Source organism: Lineus longissimus, chromosome 12 (assembly GCF_910592395.1).
Source record: "Lineus longissimus chromosome 12, tnLinLong1.2, whole genome shotgun sequence".
NCBI lineage: Eukaryota > Metazoa > Nemertea > Pilidiophora > Heteronemertea > Lineidae > Lineus > Lineus longissimus.
The window spans coordinates 6,556,638-6,568,165 of record NC_088319.1 but is presented as its reverse complement, the minus strand read 5'-3'; the positions used below and the strand labels follow the sequence as shown (position 1 = coordinate 6,568,165).

The following is an 11,528-nucleotide window of genomic DNA, read 5'->3' as shown; positions in this document are numbered from 1 at the left end:
TCTTGCTTCCCTAAAAAGTAGAAAGGTAATCAAACATCGATCTCGGCAACTGACAACGCCTAAGGGTTCCATGAATGATGCAGCGGACGTCGGGGTCCGACATTCATTCAGGATGTTACGTTAGTAAAGTAGTACGAAGTACGAAATACAATGTATATGAGGACTGCCAGCAATTCTGGAAATAACACTAGTACACAAGTCATGTTTAATCCCATACTCTCCGTTGCTGCAATGAATTTCTGGAAGGTTTGACATGTCTCGTTGCTAAATCTGTAACATTTCCAGTATAGCAGGATGAAATAATCGTAAAGTGCCGAAAAAAATTTCAAAAGAATGTTTGTTCCTTACCTTCCATGCAATAGATAAAATGGCGTATATTTCGTCGTGGTATGTATGGTCGTTCGGTAGGCGAACACGCAGCTTTGCAAGTACGTATCCCAGTCATTCTGATTTTCGGTGCAGAATTTGATGAGTTGGTTACAAAGAGTTTGGTTGTACGTCTCTGTCTGCCCGTTCGTTTGTGGATGGTAGGGCGAAGTCACCCGATGAGTGGCATGCATCGCTTTAATGAGTTCATCCAATACCTTGTTGCAGAATTCTCTGCCTTGGTCAGAAATAATGACCTGTGGACATCCGTGTCTGGAAAGTGACGTTAACAGATTAGAAATGAGAGTAGGGTTCACCGCCAGTCGTGGTAACTTTTCCGCTTAGGACATGCATGTTGGCGAAAATTGCAACATACAGAGAAGGTGCTACCACGTAGAGTTGGCAGCTGACATAATGAATCTCAGTAACGGCTACTACTGAAGTTCCCATCACCAAATACGACTTGGAATATAGGATATTTTAAATTAACTTTATTAAAATCATCCTACATCAGGTTTTTTTTCACCAGCAAAACATACATTACTCACCTACACATTACCAACAAGTACATTACTTTTGCAACCTCTTCAGCGGTCTTGCTCTTTAGTGGCGCCGCCTCAGGCCACTTTGTGAAATAATCTGTGATAGTACAGATATACTTGCTTCCCTCGGTTGTAGGTGGCATCGGCCCAACCAGATCGATCCCAATCTGAAAATAAATTAGTTAAAAATCCAGGCTAGACTTTATGTTTCGATGGATCTAGAGTATAAATGTGACCTCTAGGACTGTAAAAACGGAGGCAAGAGAAATCCTTTAAGTAATGGGTGTGACCGAGGCTGACTCACCCTGATTTCGATTTGGTCACCGTCCCCCTGAGGTCTGTCTCATGATAGAACGTTAGGGACAGACGGGAACCTAAGAAGTACCTAATTCAACGTACCATGCTTGTTAACTTTGATGCTATTGGTTACACGAGCATTACCACCAGGGCTGCGCTGCTGTGATGAATACATACGTAAGGTCGTTCTTCTGATTGGTGGTCACCAAAGCACATTAGGAACGCCCACCTATACAATAGCTTTTTGACAACGTGCATTGGTTAACTGTCATTGAAGGGAAATCGATGTTACCGACGTTACCGAATAGGCCTTGTTATAGACAAGCGGTCAATTATTGCTAAAAGCCTGGTTGGCTCGTATTAACCAAATTGAGTGTCTTTTTATTATCTGAGCAGTTACTATGCAAAAGAAACCGGTCCATTGTTGGACTGTGGCTGAGTAACAGTAACAAGTTATGACTATGATATGGGTCTAGTTTTAGCGCGGTTTTTAGTACAGTGTTGTCGAAGTGAACGAACAGTCATGTGTGATAGAGTGCTTGTTGGCATGGAGGAGATGGCCCTACTCCGGGAAGGGTACCAGCGACATAGAAATAATTATGTTCGCATTCTAGGCCACATCCGACAAAATGTCAACCGTTTGCCGGAACGCACAAGGGCATTATCCGCTAGGCGAACTGCAAAACAACTCAGACGAAGGATAAGAGAAGTTATTGCAAGAGAAATTGCTGAGTTAGTACATGTATCGTATAACTCCCTCCACAAACGCACCCACACCCCACACAACAGTAGCACAGTAACAAAGGGGCCACTTCCATATACCGATTATTCAAGGGGAGCACAACTCATTCCACGATTGTCGATAATGACCTGAGTGCTGATACAATATTTGTGGACATGGCCACTGTAGAACAGGTGCGGGGGATCCTCAGTCTCTGGGATCTCGATTGCGTGTACCGTTTCATCTATCGCCCCAACAGCATCTGGAATAGTATCCCAGTTGCCCCGCAGTTGTTCCCACTCTTCATCGGTCGGCCATGTTATACCGTCTTGAAAATAAGTCCACAAAACATCTGTCATAAAATAAAGTTCCCTGCAAACAGATTGCTTGCTGATTTCAAACATTGCACTCATCGCAACAATGTCCGGATATTTCTTGATCCAATAGGAAAAAAGTAGTAAACGGTTCTCCACCGACAGCAAATGATCTCGGTACCGTCCTGGCCTGTTTTCCAGAAGGGGCGTAATGTCCTCTACGAGGTGCTGGAAAGAGGCCACTGTCTCACCTGATAGATACCAAAAGTCCATCTGGTGGTTTCTAATCCTGGTAAACCGTCGTTACCACCGTATGGACCATTTGGTTGATTAGTGAGAACTTCATCAAGTCTTGGAGGCAACGGAGGCGGACGCACTTCTAAATTATGAAATGCTGGTGTAAGCAAAACTGGTGGCGGTGGTATGGGCGGCGGAGCAGCGAACAAAAACATCCTAATTCTCTCCATGGTTAAAGTAGCGTGAGGCCAAGCGACTGCTGGCCAACACAAACCATGGAAATTAAATGTTATCAATAATCAATTCAATTTCGGACAAAGGAATGATATTTTATTGACCATTTTCAATGCGTGTCTAATCATGTCACCACTGGGATAAGGCTAGACGCATAATAAAGGAAAATCACATGAACCTTCCCAAATGGGCGGTCTATTGCCATTGAATCAATTATCCAGTGCAAAGTGCCGGCCTCCATTCAGAACTTGGAACGCAAACGTACTCCACGTGACATGTGAAGGTCTATTAGATTAATCCTACTACGCGTCCATGGACGTTGATTTTGGTTCCCGTCCGTCCCTAACGTTCTGTTATGAGACAGATCTCCTAGGCCGCACAACCCCCCCGTCAGAAAAGTTATTTGTATTTATTTTTTAAAGGACACGCTTGTCTGAAACAATGACTTATTGGGTAAGGGTTAATTAAGGAACCTTTCCTATTGGAAAAAAAACACGACCTGATGGTTTTTCATTTCGGAACAGCGGGCCTTCGGACTAGCGGCGTGTAGCCCTAGTCGATTTTTTTCATTTTAGAACGTAGTCGGTCTAACCTCTTTTTACTTGACGACGTGAAGGCGACAGTACTGCAATACAAACACACACACACCTGGTACCATGGTTCTGCAACGACGACAGGAACAGGATTGAGTGGTGAGTACCAGATCAGATCGAAATTCGGTGTCCGAGGTCACATGACGTAGGGAGTCATGTGTACCAAATTTCAAGTTCATAGCTTTATCGGTTAAGAAACGTGCCATAGTTACACTCAAACGGTCAATTTACGCCATTTGACCTCTGTGACCTTGAAAAGCAGGTCAAATCAAAACTCATATGATATGTGATGTATCCTTGCTAGGAGAACCTACCATAGAAATGTTATTTGAAAACGAATCACTAATAAGCGAGATATCACACTTTCTAGGTTTTCCCTTTTGGCCCCCTGGTGGCCAAGTCAAGAATCAGACCGGACTGAAATTCAGGGTAAGAGGTCAGCTGACCTAGGGGGTCTTTTGTACAAAGTCTCAAGTTCATAGCCTTAGGGGTTAACAAACGTGCCACAGTTACGCTCAAGTGGCCAAATTTTTGGTTTTGGCCCCCTGGTGGCTCCGGGGCTCCATACGCCTTAGATCTACTTGGGGGCCGGGAAAGGATGAGAATTTGGCCCCAACTTGAAGGGAAGCGGGGAGTTCTTCCACCGCCACGCCATCGCCATTTTTCTCCAGCTGACGTCATTGACGACACGGTTATGTTAATTCGCCTCTGCTGTGCATGCAACCAACTTGTTCCTGGGTACACAGCAGTCTGTGTACATGGCCACTTCGTAAAAGTTAACACAGGACCCTACATGTATAACATGACACACTGCTTGTTGCTGTGGTGGAAGTTTCGGGGCAGATTTCAAAGGTCAATAGAAATAGTATCTATTGCATGTTGATATTTTGCAGAAAAAGCATGATAGCTCAAAACCAAGATAAGATATCAACATGAAAACACCCCAGAAAGTCTTAGTTGTTGCTGTACTACAACACTCGTGATTTTTTGGTTGAATGGTGGATTACATAATGAAGACAATAACTCATTTCATTGTGATTAGAATGTTCACAAGATTTGTGAAAACCTTGTCCAAACCACATCGAAATCGGTCTGGTATTTCGAGAGATATCACAAGTCATATGTGTTGATATTAATATGAGCCAGACTGTACCATATTCTCTGTGTAAACAGGGCAATTAACCCCTCACACCAAGCTAATTGGCTGTAAATAAAATTGATTGCCCATGGCCAATGTGATCATTGAGGTGTGGTAATTAAATGATACTAGAACAGATTTAGCAGTGTCCTTATATGGTAATGTGTATTGGTAGTGTTGTCTGGTGGAATTTAGCAAAACTAACAACAATGGGAGACACCCATGAACTACAGAATGTGGCAAAATCTCTGAATTTGGGGGGGGGGGCGATGTTCATTTTTAGGCTCGCTTATATATTTTTGGTGGCAGCTCCTGAACCTCTACTGGGCATTTCTCCGCTAGGAGGCTGCGGATGGGGCTTTGAGGGGTGTGTGTGTGCTGGAAATGAGGTTAATTTGGTAATTTTTTCCCCTTTTGATTTGGTATCCTTTGGTCTGGAGAAGTTATTGCAAAATACCTACCTCTGTCGAATAATTTTCTCTGTTTGTCTGGAGAGTTCGGGAGGGGGGGGGGGGGGGCCTGTTCGTCTGGCAGTGGAAGTGTAATGAAACATGGACATTCTAAAAGCTCTCTATTCCTTTTGTGCGGTCTTCAAGCATTGATTCTAAAAGCCCTTGGTCACAGGAGATCATTATGTTTAATGGAAAACACGTTAAACCTTGTTTTGGCTGCAGCGGTCCTTGATATCACAACCGAGGACCGCTTGGGAGGTATAAAATTCTGAATAAGTAGACAAATCTTTTTCACTGTCAAGCCAATATTTTAATGCCAAATAACCCCTCAAAACCCATGCCAAGTACAATATCATTTGTAATGTTCCAAGATATTGGAATCGGTGAAGTTTGAGCTAGAGGACCCATTTGAGGACTCAGGAAGGGTAAATGCTGATACAAAAATCAGAAGAGGAAGGCATCGCTGACATATATCGTAGTGTATTGTCACGTACAAAATGTCACTAGGCTGGCCGGGCGAAATTTGTGTTTGATCCCATTTATCACCTAAATAATTACCACAACCATTCATTACAAGCCTGCATGAGACAATTATCCCCTAGCTTGTCGGAATTATCCAAATAAAAAAGTGCTCAGACTGAGAATCGGCCCTTGCTGGCGTCATCTCCACAGGTCACCCATCCTGAGGAAAGCAGGTGTTAATGTACGCTTCTCCGGCCCTGCAAACAACCCCCCCCCCCCCCCGAGACATTTGCCCTCATTTGGTGAAGTAGCCAGTGCAGAAGTAAATGTGCCGAATCAGAGCGTCGCTTGCATTTGAGTCTTGGAATTTCAAAAACAATATCCAAATTTGCCTTCATTCTCCGGCGCAGTGGATAGTAGTGATAGTAGTCCTACACTATGCTTGAATGTTATCGCTGCTTTGGAGAATGACTCGCATTTGATCAAGCTGACAACTAGAGAGCAGTGTCTCCTTCGAGGTGCGCACTGCAACCTCGATTCTAAGAGATCTCAGTGCGGTTTTCATTCATACAAATCCTAGAAGTACAGTACTAGAACCGAGGTTGATAGTTTAATCTCGGTGCTGACTTGAAGGTGATGTACGCCTGTACTTCACCAAATGAGGGCGAATGTCTCAGGGGTTTGTGTGCAGGGCCGGAGAAGCGAACATTAACCCCTGATTTCCTCAGGATGCAGGTAACCTGGCGCCGGAGTTCTGCACACCAGACTGTAGTATTCTTTGACAAAAGCGGGACAAATGCATGTTCTAATTAAAACGTTCTGTTCCTTTAATTTTGAAAGCTTTTATCATAGAAATTCATACCTTGCTGGAGGTCCTTGGTTATATCATCAAGACCGCTTGGGTAGACTTCTGATTACATCCAAAACCCTCAGCTCTGCTTCGATTTTGCTCTGCATTTTTGGTCTCCCCAAGCAGTCCTGATTATACCACCAAGGACATCCAGCTCAGTAATCATTCCTTCAATGAAGTCAACTAGAATATGACCTATACAGTTGAAATAATGTACATCTACAATCGTAATTGTCTTTACAGCATAAGACAGCCGTGACCAGGCACGGCAAAACCAAGCGCATGTCACTTAGAAGATGAGCCAAAATGACACCAGGAGACAATTGAAGAAATTGATGTACTCAGGTTTCACTAAAGACAGACAACAGTGAAATGAACAACCAGTCCGTTTCAACCCACCCAGCGCAGAGCAAAATTTGCCCGGTTTCGCTGCGACAGGTATTACTTGGATTAGATAGCATCAACACTTTAATGTACCCTCTTCTCACATTTATGCGGTCAGTGGAAACGGAGCACATTTTTGCCTAAATGCAGTGGTCCATAGAATACCTTTATTTTTTTCACAGATGAGGGCCATCAGTAGATATTGCAAGTAAATGCTCTCATATATGGGTCAGTCCCCCATCATTTCAGCAGGGCTTTCATAGGCTGCAATTGACAGCTTTAGCACTCTCATACACGTCAAGAAATCATCCAGTTGCCCGATGTCGCATTCACCACAACATCCTTGCTTGAATCAGGAAAATATCTTTTCCGGTAAAATTTTTTCCAGTAAAAATAAGTGATTTTACAGAATCTCTCATTTTGGATCTCTTTAGAATAAAATCGTATGCATTCATACTTAAACAATACACCAAGCTATAATTACAAACAAATGCTGCTTGATAAACATTCAAAGGAATACCAAGGAGGATACCGCGGTGACGTCACGGCTTTTCCAAGATGGCGCTGCATATTGTAAACAAACTCGATCCACGGCCAAGGGAAAATCAAGTCATCAAAAAAGTTAGATTTTTCGCATCAAATCAGAGTTATTAGTACTTTTCTGCTATGAAATAAGTCTTCAGACAATAAGCTATCATTTGAATAATGAAAAGTGCTGTTTTGATGGGGGAAAATAGGGTTTTTTAAACCAAATAGCCGGCACCGATCTTCCAAAATTAGCGATGGTTTCAAAACAGTCTCCCAGATATGGGGCAATCTCTTCATTATCATAATGGGATTTGGAGGCATGTTTACAGATTTTACAAGTTCGAGACCTGTATTACCTAAAACTCGCATAGATCCCCATAGATCCCCTCTATTTGTCGAGTTAGCGCCCCTGTAAGATCATGCATTTTCGGACACTAGAACAAAATCTTCCTGCGGATATCGCGGTTTCGGTGATGATTTAAGGAGAAATTGACTGTTCTTAGAGTTGTATGGGACAAAAATGAGTTCATACTTCATGAATACATGAATTTATTATGATATGGGCGGGCTTTTAAGTCAAAACAATAACAAACTCAACTGCATCTCTACTGTATATTGCGTAGTGCATTGCCTAGTGTATTTCGTAGTGTATTTTAGCGGAGACATTATTTCCGCACTTTGGCCACGCCAAACGTCTTTTTTATTCGTGGAAGTTAATCTGCTCTGTAAATTTTATTTTACACAGGAAGAATCCATACTAGGTATTGCAATATTTCATGTCTATTGGTGTTTTTGTGTACAGGAGCGCACCAGACAGGGAGACGTGGAGATGTGTTCAGTGCTGGTGCTGTCAGTAGACTGAATCTGATTGGCCATAGCGATCACTAATATGGGTCGGGATCACGTGATGTGACGTCACCGCGGTATCCTCCTTGGGAATACAATGTTATGCTGCCGGAGCGGATGATTATAATGTCTGTTGCATTTGCCAGAAAAAAGTAATATAAGTCCATGTGTATCCTGACCAAAACCCATGCCAAGTGTGGCATACAGGAAACTTAACAACAATTGTAAAAAAGAGCATTGATTAGACAACCAGCCAGCTCTATATTTAAAATTCCTTAAATAAGTTCTTACTAGTCCAGCCTGAGGATGGGAATTCTTCACCTTACCAGGTTTGGTTGTGCTTGAAAACCCAAGTTAAACATAAAGGCATCCAGATTTCCTACTTGATACTCTGTCACTGTGTTGTGATTAACAATCGGTATCAGATATGTCAGATGGTGTCATGTGTAACCAGGTTTACCTAGCACCAATACAAGTGTAATTTATGCTGCATTGGCCTAGTCCAGTGATTGTGTATCTGCTGGTGTTTTAGGGTTCAGCCAGATCTGCTTACATACATGTAGTATTAGTTGCGTTTTTGTATTAAAGTTGGCAGTGGTGATGTCCCTTGGTGTCGACTTGGTCACAACAAGGCAAAATGTGTGCCTGTTGCTGCAATTGCCAACCCTTGTATGGGGTCAGTCTTGCAAAAGCCCAGGAGCTCTATAGATAATGTTTGATCAATGAAGTAAAAAATAACGAATTCAAATTTAGGTCAACGTGACCAGAACATGGCAAAGGGAGACGTAGCTGTTACATCTTGGCTGTCTAAAAGGATGAGTTGTCTTTTAAAATCAGTCCATATTCTGGCAAAAAATCTGCAACAACAGAATTTCACTCACTATAATATTTTGACCTTGAAGTAGGCTACTGTAAACTGGGAAATATATGCAGCCAATACATTTTGAGGTTGGTGAAATGGCCACTTTGGTTTACCTTTAATTTAGCATTTTGACAACCCTGTAACAGTAATCTCAAATCGATGTTCTTTTCGCAATGACATATTGCCAAGTTTACAGTTCCGGTATACCCTTCCAGGCAAATTCATTCAGTAAACATTCCAATTCATTGCAATACACTTTTTAAAATCAGAAGCCCATATTGGCATTAAAAGAATCATTGTCCCATTTTTCCAAAATTGGCTGCTAATCTTGATTTTGCTTTTTTCTTTTTCGGGTGGGCTTCATGTGATTGGCTGGATTTATGATGAGCATCTTGTCTCGCTGTTCCTGACTGGCTTGCATTTTCTCTGCTTGTTTGTTTCACAGTCTCTGGTTGGCCAGCATTGTTACTTTTATTTTCTTTCATGTGATTTCCACCTGACCGTTGAGGACTAGACTTGGGTTTTGTAGTTTCCTCTGTATTATTTGCTCTCTTTGATTTTTGTGGTGTCTGCTTTCTCGTGACCTGAAAAGAATGAAAAGGTTATTAATAGGATATTGATAAAGTAAACTAGATTTGTAACAAACTAAGAAACAAACCTTGAAGTAAACCAAAGCTTTTCTAGGCACTCTACTGCTAGGGCAAGTGTCCTTGCATGCTTTGTAAGCCATGATGATCAACAGGGATGCATCAATGAAGTTCTTATAATCCATTCACTCAGTCATGTGTAAAACAATGATTTTCTGATATCACGTTTACATCATGGTGCATGACCACTGACATCTATCGGAGGCATCCAGTATATTGCTACCTGTAGGCAAAAAAAAACCGGTGTTCTGTTTCTGGTTTCATGGTCCACTGAAAATTGATGAGGTCATGCATTCTAGTTTTTTTCTGGGATATTTTTTATCACTTCTGTAGGTGTATGTGGAGATTTCCATGGGCCATCACTGTCACCAACCTTGCCACTACATACTGCTGCATAGAGCTCGAGAAGGCTCACACTGTCCTCTATCACAACAATACCAAACTGGATCCATGAGATATCACAACGGAAATGAGTCGAGTCATTGTTATTAAGCAGATTTTACACAAAAGATTCAATAGTAGGAATCAAGCCGCCATGATCAATGTCCACAGGGAAATTCTATAGGTGATTCAGTACGTAAAGTTCCAGATAATGCCACGCGGCGCTCAGGTGCGCGATATCGTCTCCTTGAAAGTATTGACGAAAAAAAAAGACTCACGGGGTTGGAACTGACGCGCGCGGAAACCAGAAACAGAACGCTTTTTTTGCCTTACCTGTAAAGGTACAAAGGGATTAGCTTTGTCAGGCGACTTTGCCAAATCTATATTTGCTGGTGGATGCAAACTAGCTTCTTGGTGTCGTTGCTGGTACGAGAGATCTCCCTGTGGTCGAGGCTGCATCATGGTTCCAGCTTGCCGCACTGGGCCAGCAGGACGCTGGAACAAAACAAAAGACATGATATCCAATTTTCCCTCCAACAAATTATTTCATAATTGCACTTTACCAACCCCATCATGTATCATTTAGAAAAGTATTTTGTGTGTGCATGAATCGTAAGACCTGTTGTGATTAATTTGCATGTAATTTCAGACTAGGGGTCAAAAAATAGTTCAGAAACATGTTAATACTGTCTCAAGATAATGACACACAAGCACGAATGAAGTTGCCGCGTTCATGTATAGAGGAGTTCCGAGATGTATCAGAAAATATTCACAGACGCTGTCTTGACAGAGGACTTACCTAAGTTGCATTTTTGAATGAATCTTAACAGACATTACTACCTGGCATGTTACGGTATAAATAGCATCACTATCAGTGCCATTAAAATAATGGCTGGTTTAATATGAAAACAGAAATTCAGTCACAAACTTTCTTTCCTGAGTAGTCATACATACCTGTCCTGGTTGGAAACCTGCCTGGTTTGCCATAAAGGCTGGCACCATATGTGGGGGATATCCTCCCTGGAAGAATGGTGGCATGCCATAAGCACCAGTGGCTGGATTGCCTTGGAAGAATGGGGGCATTCCATACTGTGGACCTAAAGAAAACAAGCCAGCGTCAGATATTGAAGGAACAAAGCAGTAATTCATCAACTTTTAAACACAAGACTCACACAGCATTGCCTTATCTGAAGACTTACAGAGTGACTACAATAAAACAGTCCTTGGATGCTATTGCTGCAATCCAAATGAACACCCAGACAACATGCTGTATGCTTTTGGATAAATATGTATAAACAACACATCAGGATCTTGGGGTCATCCCAAACAGCGTCCACCAGCGTCCACCAGGTTTTAAAGCAAGTTTAAAGCCATCAAAATAAAATCTAATGGCCATAAACGAAATAAGCTTTGGAATACTTTGGCATTACCCCATGCACAAGCACAGTTTCAGTTTCAGCACACTTTGGAACAGAGCAAAAATTCTTTCATTTTGAAAACTAAGATTTGTGCGAATATTTTTCTGAGGATTATTGCCATGATGACTTTGAGAGGCTCTGACACTCGTCTTTGTGGCGAAAATTGGTGTTTTTATGGTGTATTATGCTTAATGATTGCCGTGCTAGTGCATGTAGCGGTAAAGATGAACTATGGTAATGAACAGGGATGCCAATG

The 11,528-nt window shown here is 42.1% G+C and overlaps 1 protein-coding gene across 2 annotated transcripts in view; it reads right to left on the bottom strand.

Moving 5' to 3' along the window:
- Positions 1 to 6,651: 6,651 nt before the first annotated feature.
- The window catches only part of LOC135496871 (5'-3' exoribonuclease 1-like), a 44,698-nt gene continuing 39,821 nt past the window's right edge, over positions 6,652 to 11,528 (bottom strand). For both annotated transcript variants that reach the window (XM_064786435.1, XM_064786436.1), the window contains 3 exons: positions 10,809 to 10,951; positions 10,188 to 10,349; positions 6,652 to 9,410 (listed from right to left, as the gene is read on the bottom strand). In XM_064786435.1, the coding sequence (XP_064642505.1) occupies positions 9,120 to 9,410; positions 10,188 to 10,349; positions 10,809 to 10,951 (596 nt within the window). In that variant the 3' untranslated portion in view covers positions 6,652 to 9,119. The remainder of the gene's footprint in view (positions 9,411 to 10,187; positions 10,350 to 10,808; positions 10,952 to 11,528) is intronic.